We start from the raw sequence: 21,928 nt of genomic DNA on the forward strand, positions 1-21,928 counted from the left end.
TGTTTTGGGAGGAGAGTGCCTTGGAGGGCATTATCAGAATGAGTAACACCCCTTTGGAGCAGGCAGAAAGGGATCTGATATCTTCCCACATGCACCCTACTGCTGCTCATGTCCCAGCCATCCAGGAGCCTTAGGGACTGTCCCATCCCTCTGTGCTAATTAACTCACTGATGCATGGAAAAATTACCACGGGGGAAAAGGAAAAGAGTTTTCTGTTCTCAGACCAGAGGTGGGTTGTGTGGTTGGGATGAGCTAGGGAGGAAAATGGGAGCAAGGTGGCACCTGACTGCATCTTCCAGTTGGGACTTAGTGTGGGCACAGTTGTGCTTCACGTCTGCTTCCTTTCTTGCTTTGGGATACCCAAAATACCTGCTGCTCTGTTGAGGTCCTTTCTTGCTTTGGGATACCCAAAATACCTGCTGCTCTGTTGAGGTCCTTTCTTGCTTTGGGATACCCAAAATACCTGCTGCTCTGTTGAGGTCCTTTCTTGCTTTGGGATACCCAAAATACCTGCTGCTCTGTTGAGGCTTTGCTGGGGTTCCTGCTGGAAGCTGACGTAGCCTGTGGGGTTCTGCAGGATGGCTGCTGTCCCCTCTTCACCCTCCTGCTGTGGAGACCCTGTGAGTGCTGTGCAATTCTGGCATCACTTCCCAGCCCTGCCCTGCTGGCCCTGGGAGGAGTCCTACCCCTGCCAGGTGTGAGAGAGAGACATTGCAGCCCTTCCCTTGCTGAGCAGCTCCCTCTCAGCAGGCAGGCTGGCACCTGCATTTCCCAGCTGGCAGGGTCAGCACATTCCTGCTGCTCTCTGCTCTCCTGTGCTGCTGTGCTTCCTGCTGGGGTTGTACCCAGTGCCCTCAGAGGTTCCTCTCAAGCCCCAGTGCCCTTCTCAGCCATGTCAGCGTGTCCCCATCCTGCTGTGCCCCCATGGCTCTCCAGTGGCCGGGGCAGTGCCCATGTGGGCAGGGATGGCTGGGGGTGGAAGGGCTGTGCAGCCCAGGAGCAGCTCTGTAGCCCCTGTGCTGGGTTTGGGTGGTCTCTGCTGACCCTGTTTCCAGCTGCAGTCCTGCTTGTCCTGTCACCACAGAACCACCTGCTCATGACAATCCCACTGTCACCCTTAGTAATTATCTCCCCTGAAATGCCACAGCCTGGTTTGAGTTCTTTATTTTCCCTAATTTTCTGTATTTTTAGAGAAGGGGTACTGAATGTGATGTGCTGTTCTCAGACAGCTGCATTGGTGACCTCCACTGCTGTGGGGCCCTGACCTGAGGACAGCAATGGGGTGAGCAGTTGTGATGAGCACAGACAGCCCTGGTGTCACAGCTGGGCTCTCCCTCTTCCAGGAAAGGCTTTGGAAGCAGAAGTCTGAGAAGTGCCTGGGGTTATAATAATTCTGTTGGCTGGACTTGCTAATAAATGACTAGTTCTGTCTCTTTTTACCTTTCCTCATGGATGGCACAGGATGAGGATGAGGATGAGCAGTGCTGATGTTCCTGCCGGGATCCTCCTGCCCAGCACGGGCAGCTGTGCTCGACCAGAAGGTGCAGGCTGGCTCTGCCCCTGGGACTACACAGGCCCTGCTTCCTGAGCAGGAGAGCTGCTTTATGTTGTGGTTTTACTAAATGAATTCAAAGCTTGGCCTTCCTCCAGGCAAAGTCTGGGCCAGGTGCCAGCGGAGCAGCCCCCAGGGAGAGCACTGGAGCAAGGAGGGGCCAACAGCAGGGAAGAGCAGAGGAATCCAAGAAGGCAGATTTGCCTAGAAAACAGCTCTGTTTCCATCTGCTGGGTCAGGAGTTGCTATAGGAACTGGGATGACAGAGGCAGGGCCATCTCCTGGGCCTGTCTGTGTGTGCAGAGGGAGGGAGGAGGGAGGAGTCACTCAAGTTTGAACATATCATGTGTGTGCTGGTGGAAAGTTGCAAGGAATGTCGAAACTACAGCCTGGCTCAACCTGTGGAGCTCCAAAGAGCCATAGCAGTTGTTCCCTGTGCTCAGCAGGCCCTGGCAGAGGCAGGTAGGGTCCTTGCAGCTTAACCTGGCTCTCAGCTTGGTGTCAGCTCTCTCCCTTCTCTCCCCTCCTGTTTCTGTCCTTGGATAAAGCCTTTGGAGGCTTGCTGGGAGCGGTGGAGGGGGTTTGTGCTGGGAGGTGAAGGCTTTTCTGCCTGGGAGGGAGAGGGGGTGGCTCTTTGCAGCCTGTTTTCCCTCCCACAGCTCCGGGAGGGTTCCCAAATCGTGGCCATTCCCTCAGGGATGTGCCTGGGCACCCCAGGGCACACAGGCTGTTCTGTGGGCACAAAGCTGCTGCTGGCTGGGTTCTGGGCAGCATTTCTGGGGCTCTAGGGGGTTCCCAAATCGTGGCCATTCCCTCAGGGATGTGCCTGGGCACCCCTGGGGCATGCAGGGTGTTCTGTAGGCACAAAGCTGCTGCTGGCTGGGTTCTGGGCAGCAGTGGGCTCTGGGGGGATTCCCAAATCGTGGCCATTCCCTCAGGGTTGTGCCTGGGCACCCCAGGGTACGCAGGCTGTTCTGTGGGCACGAGGGTGCTGCTGGCTGGGTTCTGGGCAGCATTTCTGGGGCTCTGGGGGGTGTGGGCAGTGTTCCAGCTCTGAGGGGTGCCAGGGCTGAGGCTGGGACAGATGTGCAAAGCTGGAGCTGGCAGCGAGTTCTTGTGGGAAAGTGAGGGAACGTGTTCCTGTGCCCTGAGCCCAGCAGCTCCTGTTCTGTGGGGGAGCACTGCTGTGTTCTCACCTCTTCTCCCACAGAGAGGCAGACCCTGTCCCCTCCTGAAGCACTTACTGCAGTTTTGGTCACTGTTAAACTTTCTCAGGCTCCCATTTACCCTGAAACACAGGAGTATGAATATGCAGGGAGGTGCTCCTGAGAATCGTCATTGTTAGGGTTAGCCATAGGGCTCTCTGGTAGCAGCCCCTCCAGATAAAATCTTATTTATTTCCTCAGTAAACCCATTTCTTCAGGTGCTGAGAACTTTCCAAAATAGTTGTGTTTCCACTTAGAGTGTTCAGGGTTGCTCACTGCTCCACAGGTATTTCTTTAATAGGTTTGGCTGAAATTTCATCTGCTCTTTTTGTGTCACAGAGGATAGTCTCTTAAAAAAAAAAAAAAAGGTGGGTACTGTTGTTTCTCTTTTTGAGAAGCTGCACAATAAGCTGCTGAAAACTGAAATGTGATCTCTATCCAGAGAGGCAGAGCTTGCCAAACTGGCTGGGATCACAGCCCACCTACTCAGGCACCCATCTTATCACAGGCCCAGGAAAGCCCCAGAGCCTGAGTGCAGCCAGCTGTGGAATAACCTGCCCGTGCAGGAGATAACCCCTGCTCACATCACTTACTGCTTTGCTTATGCCTGGCTAGAGCAAAACTTATCTCCAGTGTGCTCTCTTTCACTCTGTTAATGGAATTGCAGATGTTCTTATTATGGAGATCTACTTCCAATATTTTATTGAATTACTCCCACATTGCTCTGTGGCAATATGTCCCAGAGGCTCAATGCACATGGTATGCTGTGGAATTTCATTTCCTCTGTTTTAATTTGTTGTTTTTTAATTTCAGTTCATTTTCAATATGGAAAAGAGGTAAATGGGGACCCTTTTCTTTTGGTTTAGGCATCATTGTTTTACAAATTTCTTTTTTCCCTTCTCATCTCTCCTGTTTCTCTTGCCTTTACCTCAAACAATACCATGATTTTCCTACTGCTACCTGCCTTATGCATAATTGCTAAATCTTATTACATCTCTGTGGGCTTCTGTTTTTTGTTGTCTCGAGAAAATTTAATCAGAATTGGTCATTCTGCCTTGCCAAAGCTGCTCAAGATTTTTTTCTGTGTTCTTGGCTTTTCCTTTGTTTATAAGCAGAACATTTGCTTTGGTTGCTTGAAATACATTGTGGTAAGCAAAGATCTTCTCTGAACTGTCTCTAATCATGGCAGATATTTTGCTGGAATGTTTAATTAATGGTACCTTCATCTCTGTGCATGGGAAGTTAAATTTTATCTTGCAGAGCTGTACCAGTAAATAGCAAACCCAGTGCAACATGGTTGGAGCTGCCTGGAAATCCTCCCTGGAGTCTCCAGGCTTGGTGCTGTGTTTCAGGTGATGTGTGAGTGTTGCCACTCACTGCTCCCATCTCTGCCAGGCACTTTATAAATTAAACTTTAAAACCACTTTGGGTCGTAAACAAAGCTTGCTGAAGCCAAATGCAACAGCTGTGTGTACCCAGACAGGGCTGCCTTGGCTGGAGTTGTGCTCAGCCTCTGGAGGAATGGTACCCACTGAGGTCACAGCCAGAATTGTCCCCTCTGGCTGCTGGGGTGCTGTGGGGGGCCTGGAGCACTTCCCACTCACTGCATTTTGGTATTTGGAGTTATTGCAGTCTGTGGAATGCAGTGAGGGCTGGTAAGTTATGCTTCTTTCTGATATTGGGAAAGCTTCTTCAAGCCTGGTATCTTCCTGTAGCTGTAGGGCATGGCTCTCCATTTTTATTAACATTTTTTGGTGCCACTGGAGCAAAGCCCACAGTGCTCCTCAGGCAAAGGGCAGGGGCTTTTTGCCAGCTACAGGTGCTCTGAGTTTTGTTTTTACACATATGAAGAGAAATTGCAAAACTCATAAAATGTAGCTTTTGATAATATCATCAACATTTGTGGTGGTGTGAGGGAGACTGGAAGGGCAGCTCAATTAGTAGATGTTCCAAAATCCTGTTTCTGGTTTGATTTTCATTGAACTGTCTCAGAATTTGGCTTCTACCCTTGCAAAAATCAGCAGTTCTCAGGTACTATGTGCAGCTCTGTGCAAGGGTTTGCTTCTCTTCTGGTTTTGCAAAGAGCTTCCGCCAGTAATCATGTTTTAGCTTTTAAATAGGCTCAACTGTGAGCAATTTGCAAAACAAAGGTTGTAGATAAGGGCCTGTTACTGGTATTTTTGAAGGTAGGCAGTTGATAAGAAAAGCTAAAGATGACTGAAAAAGCACAGCAAATATATCATGGTGCAGTGAGAAATATTTTAATATCTGTAAAACAAAATAAATTTCATCAGTGGTGCTTATATTGTCGGGAAAGGTTAAACCCAACTGACTGCTGATAACAATGCAGAGAAGTGAACCATTTCTTTTCCATTTTTGTGGAGAAGCAGGATGATGTTCTCTCAGAATACCTCCCATTGCACTGGTAACCAGGGAGGGTGTTAAACCCAAGATAACATTTCAGAGTATTTTGAAACTTGAGCAACACTGGAACCTGTTTGTTTAAAACAAATTGCCAAAGCAGCTTTCTGAATCCTGGCTGCCAATTTGTAATAAATCTGGGAAGACCAAAGGAGTTCCAGAAGTTTGGGAAAACAAATGTTGTAGCAGTGTTTTAAGATGGAGAAGGGAGCAGGTAACCAGCGGGCAGTGCAGACCAACCTCTGCCACGCTGAAGAAGGAGCATGTCAGCAATCCTTGTGCTCTGATGGAAAGCAGATCATGTCCAAAAAAATAAAAAAAACCACCTCAGATTGTGGGTTTAATGAGATTCTTGCACTGGTTGCCAAGAGTAGCTGCATTGGCACCATAAACCTGGATCCTGAGGGATGCAACCCTGCTGTGGAGCAGAGGCTGCTGCTCCCACGAGGCAGAGGAGCTTTGCTTTGGGAGCAGGACTGTGTCGGATCCCCTGGGCAGGAACTGATCCCTGGCATGTCCTTCCTGCTTTCCTGCTTGCCTCAGCACTGCTGGTGGGCTCTGAGCTGAGAAACACCCACTGGGCATCGTGGGGGGCTCTGATCCTCATCCCAGCCCTGCCCTGTGCCAGGGTGGCAGAGCCTCAGTGTCCCTGTTGCTGGTCAGTGCTGTGTTCAATGAGCTGATTTAGAAAGTGCCACCTGATACCCCTCAAAAATAGTCACCAGTGGGAATGTGATCCCTGCACTCTGTAAGCAGAGGGTGAGGAGCTGTGCTCTGACACCAGTGTGGGACAAACTCAGCTACTCCCTGGTTTCCCTGTGAACAAGCCAGTGGGAGTCAGGGCAAAATCTGCCTGGAAGGAGCCTTTGTCTCACCAGGGAGAAGCTTAGGAGAAACTATTAAGTAAATTAATACTGAATCTTGGTTCCCTGAGCAAGCTGGTGGAGTCAGGGGGGTTCAGCTGGGACAGGAGGCAGCTCTGGAATACCCAGGAGCAGATTATCAAGGAGTGCATAGCAGGAGGATTGACAGTGATTGTCAATGAAATAACAGGAGTTTCTGCTTTGGGATAAAGAGGGATAAAGTTTTCCTTCTTCAGACAGCTGAGCAGTGGGGAGGTTGTCCAGAGAGGTGGGGGGAGCCTCCATCCTTGGGGGATTTTAAGACACAGCTGGACAAAGCCCCATGCAGGCTGCTCTGAAATTGGTGCTAACCCTGCGTGGAGTAGGAGCTGGGATTAGATGCTCTCTTGGGGAATCTCCTCCAGCCCAAATAATTCTGCAGCTCAGCAACCTGATCTCCTTCTGAGTGCAAGTTAGAGCACAGTTAAGTAAAAGGTTATGGTGGAGCCCCCTGAGAACAGGGAGGGAGGAAGGTGGTTTAGATTGAGTGCTCTTAATACCCCATCTGTCATCTCTGTGGTTAACATGTCCTGGGGATGGTTGCTATGTGAGACTTTGCAGTGGAAGATTGCAGGTCTTGAGAGAACTATTGCTGACTTTTAGTTGATGTATTTTAAGGATTGATTAAAAAAAAGAAAAAAGCTGGAGAGAGATGCCACTGTTCAGGAACATTGAAAAATGTCATTGTGCTGAGTGCTCTTTGGGCCTGTCAGGGTGGGAAGGAAGCTCTGGAAAGGGACAGTAAGGGCCACTGCTGCTTGGGCAGGGACAAGGGAGGTACTTGGAACTGCTGGATTGTGCCCAATCTTGTTCTCCTGCCACTTCTGTGCTACAGAAACAGTGGCACTGGAGCTGGGAACTGGAGCCTCTGCAGTTGAGGGGATGTGTATTTTGGAGGGGGTGCTGGAGGCTCCCCTGCCTCTGCTGCTGGCTGGGGGCTCCTGGGGAATGGCCCTATCCTGAGCAGGGCCCTGGCAGGTCTGGCTGGGTCATGGGAAGCACTTCCAGGTTCCTTGGTTGAGATGAGCACAGAGTTCCTGTGCCCTGGCTTGGGGGGAAAGCTTTGGTTTTGGTTTAGCTGAGCTAAAACCCACCTTGTGGTGCAGTGAATTTTCATTTCCTTATCTTTGGCTTTATCTTTCTAATGGTTTCTAATTTTGACCTTGTTACTTGGATGGATTAAATTACATTTAATGCACGTTCATTTATCCCCAAGTCTGGTTTTGTGACAGAAGTGCTCTGGGCAGTTTCACAAACTGAGGACACCCCACTCCTGTAGGACTGGCTGACAGGCAGTGGGAAAAAGCTGGAGGATTTACTGGCCTTGTGCAGAACCAGTAGCATCTCTCTGGGCTGTGGGTGAGGCACTGCCTCATGGCAGTCCATGGGCTCTTCCCTGTGTCACATGCTGTGGTGTGGGTGACTGAAATGCTGTTTTTCTCCTAAAATCCAGCAGGAGTGAGGTGTCACTTTCTTCATAACCCCATTAAGATGTTTGGCTACAACGTGGGAAACAAGGCTCAGACCATCCTCAGCCTCAGGGCAGGCCTGTCTCCACCTCTCCAGAGGGTGTCCATGAGGTACACCCAGTCCTTGGTGTTCCCATTCCTCTGCCACTGCCTCAGACTCAGCTCTGGTGTCCCTGTCCCACCCCAAGTGCCACTCCTGCATGTTGTCCTTTTGATCCCACATTTGTGTCTCTTGTGACAGGTCTCCCAATGCCTCCTCAAAGATGATGCTGGAGCCTATTCCTGTCTCAATTTCCCTGTTCTGTGGCTTACTTCTCACATGTATTTTGATTAACCCAACCCTTTCTCCTAAAATCTGTTTGCTTTTATCTCTCCAGCCTTGTTGCTGCTCTGGACATGACTTAGAGTTGTCACTATTTCTGCCCATGTCCCCCACCATGTTCCAAACATTGCAATGGGTTTTTCCTCTTTCTGACCATCTCTTGGTGCCTAAATCCCAAATCTCCTGTTGCAGCCTTGCACTTCATGCCAGGATCTTGCTGGCCCTGCCCAGCTCCCCTGTTATTCTGACACAATGAATTCTGGTGTCACTGTTGGCACTTGGTTTGTCCAGGTGCCATCCACGTGTCACATAGAGACCTCTCCACTGCTGCCTGGCTGATTGAACCCAGAGAGGGAGACACCACTCTGAGCTCACCTGAGGGGAAATTTGTTGCCCTATTTTCACAGGGCTCCTGCACAAGCAGCATGGCTTGGTCCATCCTTCACCCTGCAGCAGCTCTGCTGGAGGGGGTGGCCATGTTCTCTGGCCAGCAGCCCTGCTCTGTTTTGTCAGTCTTGTGCCAGCATTTGAATTGTAAACTAAGCAGAACATTTTAAAAAGTGATCAGAATTCTTTCTGCTAAGCGTTTTCATTACCAAATTCTGTTTGGTCCAAACCAGAGCTGCATGTGCTCCTGGGGAAGGCTGCTGGGGCTGAGGTCTCTCAGATTAACTCTGAGGCAAAGAGAAATGCTCTACCATTGTTTTGGAGCCAGAAAACTGGAAATCACATTTCCCAGCCTCTTATTTCTTCAAGCATCAGATATTGCCCCAATAATTGGCTTTGCTTCTTCCCCATGGAATTCCTTGAGGAATGCTAGGAGATGCCATCCACTCCTCCTGCTTGTTCCTGGACCTCTTCTGAGGATGCTTTGATTCAGGATAGCCTCTCCTGCTGTACACAGAGCTCTGTGTGTGATACTCTCTGTGTCTTGTGGAGTTTCTTGGTGTGGCTCTGGGCATCTGGAGTGGGATTCCTGCAGCAAACCCTCAGGTCCCACTCCGGGATAATGATCTGCAAAGGAACCAGTTAAAACAAATGCCTGTTTCAGTTGGGATCTAGAGAGGCTTGCAAACATGCCAGACCTCTGTAATGGATCTCTGGAGGGAGAACAGGGCCTGGAGGAGCTCCAAGTCCCACCTTCCTCATGCACATCACTGAAGAACAGCTCCCTCCTGTGCTCGCTGAGCCTTTGCTGTGCCCTGGGTCACAGCCAGCTGCTCCTCTGTGGAGGCATGGACTGGCTTTTCAGGCATGCTAGCTGCTGGGTTTATTGGGGAAAAGTGCCCTCTTTTGCATTTCTTGGTGAGTTTTTCAACAAGTAGATTTTTTTTTCCATTCTCCCAATGATTGTAACAGGATTTTATTCTCCTGCAGCCAGCTGTTAGCAATTAGCAACTTGATCCAGTCGGGCCTGGGAACAGAGTTTAACACTTTCTTGCCTCTCAGAGGATGTTGCTAATCCTGTTTTTACTGGTTTCAGGCTTGTGCTGTAGTTTTGGCACTTGGTGTGTATGTGTGGGCAGGGTGGGAAGATAGGCATGAGTACAGCAAAGGACTAATGGAGCTGAAAGGAAAGTATTGAGCCATTTACACAGGAAAAGTCCTTAGTAAGATGATTCCCAAGCAGTCTGTACAGAGGGTTGTATTTAGTAATAATGCCAGTGTGCCCTAGCTCTGGGAAGTGTGCAACTGGGGTATCCAGTCTATTCCTGGATAGATTGAGACTCAGCACCAAAAAACATCAGTAATTCTTCAAACAGTGATTTCTGCAGCTGGAGCTCCTGAGTGGGGCTGAACTTCCTTCAAAATGTTTCACCTTCTGGAGGGTGAAAACCACTCTTGCTGCCCCTGCTTGGCACTGCAGCAGCTGTGAGAGAGCTGAGAAATGGCAATGTTTGCTCCCTGTGTCCATCACCTCTCCCAGGACTCACTGACAGGCACTTTGGTGATCCAGCACTGGGAACCAAATGTGGTGGGAAAAACAAATCCAGCAGAGCCTGAACCAGCTGCTGAGGTGCCTGGGCTGGGCTGTACTGCTGGAAATGTTCACCTCTGCCACACACAAAAGTGAGAATTCATGGTACCAAACTGGGGAAAACAGGACTAGTCCAGACCAGCGTTTTCTTCTGTCAGCAATGGAGACACATCCAGAGAGGATTCATCCTGCTTGTCTTGGACACCCTTTAGGCAAGGGCCCAATTCAAAGCCAGCTTTTGTAGGCACAGAGCTGCTGACAGGTGAGCTGTGGATCAGCTCTGGAGCTTTCCTTTCCTCTCCTGGAGGCCAGACTGGCCTCTATGGCTGCATATTCCAATTCTGGCTTGCAGTTCCCCCAAGCCATGCTATTTCTGTGGGCCTGCTGAGGTCCATGTGCCCATCAAGTCCTGAGAAGCCCCTGGTTCTCAGGTGGCACCTACACCTGTCTGTGCCCCCCAGTTTGTACCTTTTCTCCAGTGCTGGCTGGGTGGCAGGAGCTGAAATGGTGCTTGGGCATTGCTGTGTCACTTCCCTTGTCCCCACACCTCATTCCTTCCTTCCTCCTGATATTTTACATCCTTATTTAACCACCTGAATGTGGTGATGATGAGACTGGCTCTGTGGCAGTACAAAAGGTGTCATAAAACAAATGGGCACTTAGCTTATGGTGCTTGTTCAGATGAGATAATGGAGATGTTTGTGGTGTATTTATTCAGTTGCTGTGACACTGGTGTTGTTATTTTGATAGGACAGGGGTACAGCACAGCTATTGTTATCAAAGGAAAGCGCTCATGTTAAGTGTCAAGGTGAGCCCCAGCTGGGCTGTGAGGGCTGTGCTGATGCAGAGGGTGGAAGATGCCCTGCTCTTGATCCTTCTTTGCTGGGCTTTTGGACCAGATGGGAAATGGAGGCATTTGAACATTTACTGCTGTCTGGGGCTGCTTTCATTTCTTTGTTGTTCCAGCAGTGGGGCTTGGGCCCTCAGCCTAACCACAGTCCCTGTTTCAGTGCTGTCCAGGCATCCTTCCCCCTATTCCTGGACAGGTTGGAGAGAAATCCCTGTGTGCTTTGGTGGAGCTCACACAGTTTGCCAGGCTCTGTAGGGAGGATGGGGGTGTGCAGTCTGTGTGTGGTGTCATTGGCCATTTAAGGGCTCCTTGTTGGGAAATTCTAAATGCAGCTGAGAAGTCACCTGGGACACATCTCCAGGCTGCTCTTCTCCTTCCAGGGCCTCCTCAACAAGCTGCAGCTCTGGTCAGTGGCTGTGGGAAATGAATTTGTAGAAAATTCTTAAAACCTGATAGAAAGTTTACATAGTATGTAGACTTTGAGATAAGAAATATTAATATAAAAATACTATAGACTAAGATACTGTTGAGAGAGAAATGGAACTAGAAACAAGTTTCAAAGGGTGGCTTTGTAAATAAGACTAGATACTTTAGAGAAATAGAATTATGAAAGATGTTGTAGGACTCACTAGTAGGGGTAATTTTAGATGGTTGGTTTTAAGGTATTTATAGCATAGTGTGATTAAAACTGATAGGTTAAGAAATATTTATAATATACTATAATTACAAAATAATTAACTTCTGATTGTTATAGCGTGACTTATAACATCTGTATTGTATCACCCTTCACATGAGACTAAAAACAGAATAAAAGTTTTTAAAACACCTCTCAGTTGCCCCACCTCTAGGTCAAAAAAACCCTTAATCCAGCAAGTGGCTGGTGCAGCTTGGGCACCCACAGGAAGGATCTATGCCAGACTTGACCCCTGGGCTGCAGCTGATCTGGGTCATGGCCAGGGCACCCCCAGACAGGTCTCTGCTGAGCTCCCATCACCTCCTGCACGAAGGTGGCTCAAGTCAAAGCCTTGGTGTTGGTGACAGGTCCCTTTCTCAGGTCCTGCCACAGGACTGTCTCCTCCCCCAGGGCTGAATTTTCTGCAGTTCCCTTGCAGGTCCTGCTTTGGGAGCTCCCAGCACACCTTAGAAAATCACCTGCATAAATTAGCACCCACCAAGTCTGTCTTCAAACTCTGCCCCAAAACTCCTCTACAAAGTCTCCCTCCAGTTGAGTACACAAAGTCTCCTCTCTCTGGGGATTGCAGTCTGCCCTGGGATAGTAGGAATCTGTGTTTTCAGCAGCAATCCTTTCTGCTAAGTGTTTTCATCACCAAATTCTGTTTGGTCCAAACCAGAGCTGCATGTGCTCCTGGGGAAGGCTGCTGGGGCTGAGGTCTCTCAGATTAACTCTGAGGCAAAGAGAAATGCTCTACCATTGTTTTGGAGCCAGAAAACTGGAAATTGCATTTCCCAGCCTCTTATTTCTTCAAGCATCAGATATTGCCCCAGTTTTTGGCTTTGCTTCTTCCCCATGGAATTCCTTGAGGAATGCTAGGAGATGCCATCCACTCCTCCTGCTTGTTCCTGGACCTCTTCTGAGGATGCTTTGATTCACCTCCTTCCATTCCAGGAGGAAAGGATGGCCTGGCATGAACAAACAGCTGCAGAGTGTTTGGTCAAAACCTCATCTGTGGTCACCAGACCCTCCTGCTGGGCTCTGGGCTTGTGCTTTGCTTTTGCAGGCTCACCCACAGGGGACATCACAGCTCCTTCCCAGCCTGGCCAGGGGGCTTGTGCAGGGAGCCAGCAGGAGGCTGGGACAGGAGGGACCTGGTGGTTTTAAGGAGTTTTTTGGTTGCCTGGCTGGGCACAGCCACCCAGCATGAGCTCCCTCTCCTGCCTGTGTGTTTGGCTCCCTTCCCAAGAGGGCCCTCAGTTGTTTTTCAGGCTCAGAGCCATCTTTTCTGATGGAATCCAGCAGGGACAATGGCCAGTAGCAAATCCTTAGGAAAGAGAATAAAAACAGGGCAAGCTCCAGTGATTCTAACCCCGATTTAGCTTCTGGATGTCCAGCAATCTGCAGCTGGGGGATTTCCCAAGCCAAAGGTTTTACCTTTGGGTTTAAGGAGCTGTGCTCCTTGGGTATCCAGGGCAGCTCAGGGCTATGGCTTGTACAGTTTAATTATGTTGGGTGGAAAAAGAGCCTTTTGTTACCAATCTCTGAGCTAATGGCATCTGATGCTCCTGCATGCATGCATGCACTGCCACAATGGTGGGCCCTTTTATAGCCTCTCCTCCTTCACTAACAAATCCCAACATTCAGTGTTGCCTTTTTACTGAAACTCTGAGGATTCTTGAGCAAACAGCTTTGGGTCCTGGCAACTTTACATTTATTGATTTGTTCTGTTTTCTTTTCTCCTGGCATTCCATTATGAGACAGAACCTCTAACCTGTCTTCTGTAAAATTATCCTCCAGGATGGAGCCTCCCAAGGCTCTTTGTAGTGAATGTGGGCACAAAGAATTCACAAAACTGCTGATCTGACCTGTTCCTTTAGGTGTTACCATGGCTTTCCAATGAAATTGCCAATTTAGGCCTTTGCTATTTTCCTTGTTTCCAAACAGGAAATGAAGTGTGCTCATCACCTGTGTGAGTGCACATGCACTTTTGGCAGCAGTGTGGACGTGCAGGGAGAGATTATTTTACCCTGCTCTGGACCTTTAAGTTGCGTGGCAAGTTCCAAGGTGCCTGCTTGGCTACTTGGTGCCAATGTTTAGGTGGATAAAGCCTGATTGGACTGCCCAGGTTCATTTGTAGCTGCAGTTTCACTGTTTGTTCATTTAGTAAGGGAAGTGAAGTATTGGTGAGGGAGAGATTACTTTGAGGGAGAGATTGCTTTGCACTGGAGGTGTTTAATTGCAGTTAAAAGGGTGCATCCATCCACCCAGGAGCCATGGCAGCTGAGGGCCTGGCAGATGGATTGCACTGGGAGCTTTAGGGGTGGTGTGGACAGTCAAGTGATCATTGGTTCCTCTCTAAGCCTCTGATCTGGTGATGAGCAGAGCAGGGCTGAGGTCAAAGGCACTCTTGAAGGCAGGGAAGATTGCCCAGCCCATCACGAGGCAATGACACAGAGCAGTCCTGTCTCTGGAGGACTCATCCTCTCTCTTTGCTTTGTCTTTCAGAGATGTAGATGGCAGCTGCTGCCCTTGAAGGACTCGTCTGACCCTGTGCAGCACCTCCAGTTGCTACCATGATCTTCTGCATGTTGCTGCTGGCCTCCCTGCCCGAGCCCTCTGGCACCGAAGTCAACCCTGGTAGGAGCTGCCAGCCTGGGAGGGGACTCCTCTCCCACCTTCTGTGTGCTCCTCCTCTCCTTTCTTTGCCTCTCCTGGGGATTGAGTGTGAGGGCTGCATGTAGACATAATCACTGATGCAGCTCCCAAATGTCCTCTGCACTGAGACATTCCTGGGCAGCTGTGCTGGGGTGGGACACTCCTGCCCATCCCTGGAAGGCCCAGGCACATGGACATTGTCCTTTCTCTGCCACCCAGGCCTGTCTTGGGCTCTGAATTTCCCTCCAGCACTTTGGCTGTGTGTCCTGCAGAACAAACCTCGCTCCAGAGTGGCTCAGAGGTTCTGTGCTTGCTGTGGAAAACAAATTTCCAGTTAGCAAAGCATCAGCCCCAGCTGTCCAGCCAGCACGGGGCATTCTGGAGAGACAAGTGTGGAAGGACAGATGTAAACCTTGCCTGGCACAAAGATAGGGTGGAGACAAGGATATGAGCCTGAGTCCCTGTGGAGGGCAGGACCTCTTATCCTACACCAGTTGACAGGATACAGCCATGATGGAGATAAGTAAGATAATGGTCTGCAATGTGTTGCAAAAATTCCTGTGATGAGGTGTTTTGAACTGGAGACAGTCTGTGAAACAAATGAGTTTAATCCTTTTCCAGCTTGGCTGAAGGTGTGGTGAGGCAGCAGGGCTACCCTGAGGGCCTGGGCTGGCCCTGCTGGGGCTGGCTCTGTTTGTCTGGAGCCCTTTGTGGCTGGCTCTAACCCTGCTCTGGCCTGTGGATGTTTGCAGAGGTTTGAGGTTGTGCTGCAAGCAGCCAGAAGTGAAGTGAGGGTTGTGTGGGAGCTCAGCAGCATTCCTGTGCTCCCTGTTGCACAGCATTCCCTGCACCACACACACAGCCCAGCCTGGGACTGGGGCTGCCATCTGTTTCAAACCTCACAGAGGAGAGGGAAGGCAGCAGGGCCAGCCCTGTGCAGGTTCCTTTGGATGGTGGTTGCTGCAGGAACAGCTCTTCCACACCAGCTCCAGGGAGGTGGCTGGGCTCTGAGCACAGCTCTGTGATTGCTGCAAGAATCTTCCATCAAGAAATAACCCCTCACCCCTCTCAGCTCTGCCTGTGACATCCTCAGGCAGCTTTGCTTCCTCAGCTCCCCCAGCTGCTCTGGTGCCTCTGCCTGGGGCTGGCCCTGCTCTTCCCAGACAGATTCCAGCACCGGCCCAGCTGGTGCTCCTGGCTCTGATGCCACAGGCTCCATGGCTTATCCTGTCCCCCTCAGCCTGAAGTTTGTCCTCATTGCCTTGTAACCCACATTTGGGGCTGATTTCAGACCTGTGCAGCAGGGTCCTGCTGAGTCTCTTGTCTTGCTTCCCTGACAGACAGGCTGGGCCCTAAGCTCTCCTGAGTGCCCAGCAAAGGGTCCTGGTGGCATCTGGACAGAGCCCAAGGATGGTTTTGCTCAAAATAGGTGCATTTGGTGAGAGCCTCATGCTGCTGGTGTTGGTGAGAGCTGTGGCCACCCTCAGAGTGCATCCCTCAATGGCAAGGACACACTGGGTTCTGCTGCCAGCCCTGGAGTTGTGACCAAATGGGTTTTGTGCAGGGTTGCACAAAGACTCAGTCCCCCAGAGTCCTTCCTAAGCAGCTCTCCATGGCATTGCTGGCCAGTGTGTGTCTGACCTTTAAATAAGGTGTGAGCACACAGGACTGCCTCTGCAGCAGCACAAAAAGCACTTTCTGCTCTCAGATGCTGACCCCACCCTTTTGGAACATCTCTGTGCATTTACCCACAGCTCAGCAGCAGGTCAGGGTGTGCTGGGCTGTGCTGGGACAGGTGAGATGAAGACAGCCAGGGCTGGTTTGGCTCCCCAGATAACCTGGTTGTGCAGGGTGGGAGCTGTGCCTGGGGCTCCTGGCTGGATCCCAGCAGGCACCAGTTTCCTGTGGGGAGTTCAGGCCCCCTGACCAAGCCCAGGCTGAATGTTGGTTTGTCCAGGTGCCATCCATGTGTCAGTCACATAGAGAGCTCTCCACTGCTGCCTGGTTGATTGAATCCAAGGAGAGAGACACCACACACTGAGTTCACCTGAGGGGAAGCTGCTATCACTCTGTGGTGGTTCCAGGTCCCTCTGGCTCTGGCTGGGCTGGCACACAGCAGAGTTTTACCCCAGGGATCCCCTCAGCTCACTGCAGCCTCCAGAGCCACTGCTTGGGTATTTATTTGCTTGTGGTGGCTGTGAGTTTCTTCAGCTGGTTTGTTGAACTCATGGGAAACTGTGGCACTGGAGTGTTTAATAGGTTAAGGATTTATATTCTATTTTTGAACTCTCCTACCTCACCTTTTGATGCATCCTGGTTCTGGTGTTCTGAGAGACAGCAACGATATCTATTGTTCAATGTAAATTATCTTTGTCATATTTCAGTAATCCCTTTTGTAAAGATGAGGCTGCAGGTCTTTCCTTCATCATCTGTGTTGCCTTCTCTGCCTTTTGATGGAAGGAAGGAGCAAGAGCTCTATTCCTTATCTGCCTGGCATCTGACCATGAATACATGTAGTGCTGTAATGCTAATTCTAGTTTGTTTTATAGGTATTCCCATGATTAAAAAAATATTAAATGGATATTAAAGCATTTAAATATACTATTTTTAATATTTACCATTTAACAATATTAAGTATTTAATTTATTAAATAATTATTTCACATTTATTACTATTTAAATATTGAATTTTTAAAATATTGAATATTTTAAATATTAAATAACCTGGTATCATTAGTGAACGTTGTCACCTCACCAGCCATCTCCTTTACCCCATGATTTAGGACTGCTTAGCACATCACACATTCACTGATCTAGTGCCTAACAGCTGCAGGCAAACCCTGTTGAAGCCCCACCCTCTGTTTGCAAACATTTCTACATCAGATCTGTCAGGCCGTGATGCAGCCTGAGGTGCTTTATTCTGTGTAGTGATAACAGCATTCAGGTTTTCATGCCTCTGTCCTGTCTTGTAACTTCTGAGCCTGCTGAATGGGTTTCATGGAATGCCAGAATCTCCTGAGTTGGAAGGGACCCAGAGGACCCTTGAAGTGCAGCTCCTGTTGAGCTGTGTCCAGGCTTGGTACGAGGGTGGCAGGAGATCATCTCCAGGGTCCCTTCCAACCCAGCCCATCTGGGATTTTGGGAACCCAGGAGGACACCCAGGGCAGCCCTGCCTGAGGGAGAGGCAGCCAGAACTGCCCCTGTGGCTGGCAGTGAATACATTCAGATTTAGAGTTTGCCCAGACATCTCTGATATTCCAGGGCATGTTTAGAGACTGGCAGGAGAGAGAGAACCTCGAGGCCAGCTGGGATTTATCAGCTGCTTCTGCAGGGAACTGTTGTGGGGCGCTTTTGGAGATGCATGGCTTGAGCCAGGTGTGTCTGTGCTCCATGGAGGCACCAGGTGAGAGGGCATTCCCAAGCTGGGTGAAATGCTGGCTCCAGTTGAGGCAGGAGCAGGCTGGGATGAGGCAGGATGGATGGACAGGGGCCCAGGGTCAGAGGGAACTGCAGCCTGCAGTGGCAGGACAGAGCAGATGCTTCCATGACTTATCTCTAATAGGTGTTTAACTTCTCCCCTGTATCTGAACTGCTGAAGGTAATAACTGTTCCCATTTGAGCACAAGTCAAGCATCCAGTTTGTTCCAGGAGAAGAAAAATCTTGGACAAAAGCTTCCTTTTTATGTCACATCATTATTGATGAATAATTTGCCATTGTAAAATGGGCCTATTCAATAGTAACAATAATATAATTTGGGATTTCATGCTCTTAAAATGTTTCTTTGTAAAGTTTTTGCCTTGCTGAGCTCTGCTGAATAATACTACTAATGATACTCTAATGTATTACTTATAATTTTAATTTGTGATAATTATGATGTATTTAATCAATTTTTTTTGCATTATTTTGCATTCAATATTTTTTTTTGCATTCTTCTTGAATTTAGCATGACCATGTTTATTCTCAGGGCATGACAGCCTTTTAATTAAACTTACCTGGTGGTTTTAAAAGGGATGAGTGCTGACCTTTGTTGTTTGCTTGCCTGTGTTGCCCTTTGCAGCCATCTGTCGTTACCCCCTGGGGATGCACGAGGGCACCATCAGGGACGAGGACATCACTGCTTCCAGCCAGTGGTACGACTCCACAGGGCCCCAGTATGCACGGTGGGTTCACCTCTCACTCCTCATTTCATCCTTTTTTGATACAAGGGTCTCCTTGAGCCAGGTCTCATAAGCTTTTGGAGATCTATTTCACACCCAAGATAGTTCAGCTGCTTTAGAAGGCTTCAAATTAGCAGGATGGTTTTTGTGGTAGTGTTTGAAACAGAAAGGTTTTAAAGGCAAAATAACAAAACTCTGTAAAGAGAAAAACTGAACTAGGTGCAAGAGGTTTTTGCTCCTAGTAAAACACTTCACAAAAGTGATTATTTTTAGTTTTATTGTTCTCTTTTTTTTTTCTAGTAAATTGCTCAGGCAAAACTTTTTAGCTCCTATCTAATTAACTATCCTGAAGTTTAAAGTGAAGTCCCTTAAGTCCTATGAGGTGTCTTTTTCACTAATTAAAGAGAAAAACTTTTGAGCTTTTTTCCTTTTTAAGAAGACAAAAGATGGTTTTGTCACTCTGTCAACAAAGAGCACATTCTTACACTTTTTTTCCCTTAGATACCCAATATGTGGTGGAGGAAGAAGATCCCCCACCCTTAAAACCTTGTTTGCTGCTTTTTGTATTCAAACAAAATATCTGGGTAGTGCACAGTGAAAGGCCAGGAGGCCATGGCAACGGTCACAGCTGTGATACAGGAAATTCTGGTTAAATATTAAGGGGAAAAATCCTTCTCCATGAGGATGAAGTGGTGGGAGGAGGACCCAGAGAGGTGGTGGTGTCCCAGTGTTTGGGGACTTGGCTGTACCAGGCCTTGAGGAACACAGGGCAGCCTTGGAGCTGGCTCTGCTGTGAGCAGGGGATGGGACTGCAGGCTCAGGCTTGCCTCTGAGCCCATCTTTCAGTCACTCTGAATAAATCTCCAAAGGATTTGTGACTTACAGGTCAGCCAGGGACAGGGCCCCTGGGATTCTTGTGGAGTGCTTTAAACTAAATCATAGGAAATCCTTTACAAGGATGAACTTTTCAACAGCATCCTATTGAGGAAATGGGCTGTGCTCACTCTGCCTCAAAAACCTTGGAAATGCAGAGTTAAGGAATTGTTAAGCAAGCAGCTAAATTATTTTCTTCACTGTCAAGGAGGCCTACAGTTTTTATCATAAGCTTTGCTTTTAATTTTTTGGGGGTCATTTTATTTCTCTCAAAGCTGTTAACTGATGTTTCATAAAAGAGTTGTAAATGTGAGTTTCCTTGGAATGGCTTGTAGTGGTGATATCAAACATCCTACAGCTTTGGTGCAAGTCAGACTGAAATTTCAGGTTGATTTTGATACATATATTTTTTAATGAATTCAGGCACTCCAAAACCATAAAATTCTCCTAGTGCTCAAATATTATTTTTTCTCAGTCTGTGGCAGAGCAGTGATGCTGTGTTTTTAATGGTGTTTGAGCAGGCCTGTGGGTCTGAAGCCTGGGAGATTTTTCCTCTGAGTGTGGCTTATTTCCAGTGCTGCAAACACTTTGGGCACCACTTGCCATCTGTTACCATCTTCTCCTTGCTGGATGTCCACAGGGTGAAGGCATGAAGCTGACCTCATGTGGTGAGAGGTCAGAGCTGTCCCATGCAGATGTCTGTCCCTGTCACTGCAGTCACCCTTCCTGCCTTTTTTAGAGCTTTACTTGTTATTCCAGTGTAAGAAAGGCTTGCACAAACAGCTGACCAGCCAGAGATTAAAATCTTCTCTGGCCTGAGCCTTGACCCTCTGTGTCTCCTCCTGGGTACCACCTTCCCTGATGCCCTCACTGATCCCATCAGTTGGAGATGGGGTCACTGTCTGAAAGCCAAGGGTGCTTCAAGGGCTTGCTGTTGGCTAAGAAATCCCTGTTGCTAAAAAACCCACCCATTTTTGGTGTGCAGATAAATTTGTCACAACTACAGCTCTCACTATGTTCAGCTTAGGAGCAGAGACCTTCCTTTCACTCTCCTAGCAGCATCCTACACCAGCAGCTCTGAAGACTGCAGGAAATGTGAAATATGCATTGAAATTACCCAGAATAATTTCCAACAGATCTTTTCTTTCTAAAATGTATTTTTAAGATGGCTCATCTTTGAGCTTTGTAGAGCTGCAGGAGGTGGTCAAGTTCAGGCCTTACCACATGGGGTTTAGGAGCAGTGAGGATGCACTTGAGCAGCAAGGTACTACAGAGCAGCCAGCAGCTCCCTACTGAGCAGCAGGGTTGTTTCTGATCAATGTGGAAATTCATGTCTGGGGGAAAAATTACTCCAGGTAGTTAATGAAAGGTGTCTGGGACTGAGGAGCTGTTCTGTATAGGGCAAACCTGTAGGATTTGAGTCTCAGCTGACCTCATCCCAAAGGGCAGAGGTATTTGGTAGCCATTGCTGGTTTTGTTGCTTCCTCCCAGTCCTCAAAGTTCTGCGTGTCCCCTCAATTAATAATCGGAAATCTGACTCCTTTTAACGCGTGTGATTTTCCCCTCAGGTTACAGAGGGAAGAGGGGGATGGAGCCTGGTGCCCAGCTGGTTTGCTGGAGCCTGAAGATGTGCAGTTCCTGCAGATTGACCTGCACAAGCTGTTCTTCATCACCCTGGTGGGCACCCAGGGCCGGCACGCCCGCGCCACGGGCAAGGAGTTTGCGCGCGCGTACCGGATCGACTACAGCCGCAACGGGGAGCGCTGGATCTCCTGGAGGAACCGCCAGGGAGGGAGGGTGAGTGAGCCTGGGCTGCAGGGCACATCCTCCTCATCCTGCTTGACTGGCTGGTTTGGAGAGCCAGGTGTCTGCTAGGGAAGGCAGGAGCCTCCCCTGAAATGGCAAATGTAAACCCCCTCCTTCTGAATTATTATAATTTTGAAATTAAGGGGTTCTCAAGCAAAGATATGGGAGTAGGAATAACAGTTCTTTACTAGGAAAATTAAGATACAAATGCAGTAATACAAAACAGCAGAAAACCTTCCACTGCCAGAGTCAGAACATGCCCTGACACCCTTTGTCAGGGTTCAGTCCCATCCCATGGGGGCTCAGCCCTCCTGCAGTGCCAGCTGTGGTTCTGCTGGAGCAGGGATCCTGCACAAGGGGGGAGTTTTCCTCTGCAGCTCCAGGGCTGCTGGAGATGGGCCTGGGCTCCCTCTGGCAATGCAGGGCAGCAGAAGCTGCTCCTCTGGCAATGCACTGGGCAAAGGCTGCTGTGCTGTGCCAGGCTCACATTGGATCCAGGTAGGAATGCTTGGCTCCTGCCCTGGGCGCAGCATCTCCCCATGGGATGCTGGAATTGGATCAGCCCTGCAGGGACACTCAGTGGCCATGGACAGCAGAGATCTCCTGCAGGGAGGATTGGCTGTGGGAGAGATCAAGAAAAAACTGTCCATGGACAGCAGAGAACTGCCCCAGCTCTGACAGGTGGGGATAGAACACACAGCCCTGGGGGCATCTTGCATCTTGCCAAGCAGATGCCTGTTTGGGATTTAAAATTGGAGTGGGTGGCAGGGAATTAAGGAGTTTCTGGGTGTCTGATGGCAGTGTTTGGTGTGTGGATGTTGAGGAGGAAAGAGTTTAGAGAGTAGGAAATGTGCTGAGCCACACTCAGAGGCTTCCCTGCTCACCACAGTTACCTCATGCTGTCTCCAGACCTGAGCACAGAGCTGGGGCTGTGTTCATAAGCTTTGTTAAACTTCCCCTGGGACTCTCACCTGCAGCTGTCTGACCTGGCCACCCTGCCTCAGGCTGCCTTGTGGAATCTGAAGACCTAAGCCAGACTAGAGAGGTACTGGGTGTGGTGTT

At 49.1% G+C, this 21,928-nt stretch overlaps 1 protein-coding gene across 3 annotated transcripts in view; it reads left to right on the forward strand.

The window, feature by feature from the left end:
- LOC136564702 (discoidin domain-containing receptor 2-like) overlaps positions 1 to 21,928 on the forward strand; it is a 64,467-nt gene that overhangs the window by 13,921 nt on the left and 28,618 nt on the right. For 2 of the 3 annotated variants that reach the window (XM_066562925.1, XM_066562923.1), the window contains exons 2-4: positions 13,881 to 14,012; positions 18,088 to 18,190; positions 20,629 to 20,857. In XM_066562925.1, coding sequence (XP_066419022.1) covers positions 13,949 to 14,012; positions 18,088 to 18,190; positions 20,629 to 20,857 — 396 coding nt within the window. In that variant the 5' untranslated portion in view covers positions 13,881 to 13,948. Of the gene's footprint in view, positions 1 to 1,922; positions 2,015 to 13,880; positions 14,013 to 18,087; positions 18,191 to 20,628; positions 20,858 to 21,928 lie in introns of those variants that run through there. The other variant, XM_066562924.1, reaches the window with a different exon arrangement.

Source organism: Molothrus aeneus, chromosome 19, assembly GCF_037042795.1.
Source record: "Molothrus aeneus isolate 106 chromosome 19, BPBGC_Maene_1.0, whole genome shotgun sequence".
Taxonomy (NCBI): Eukaryota; Metazoa; Chordata; class Aves; order Passeriformes; family Icteridae; genus Molothrus; species Molothrus aeneus.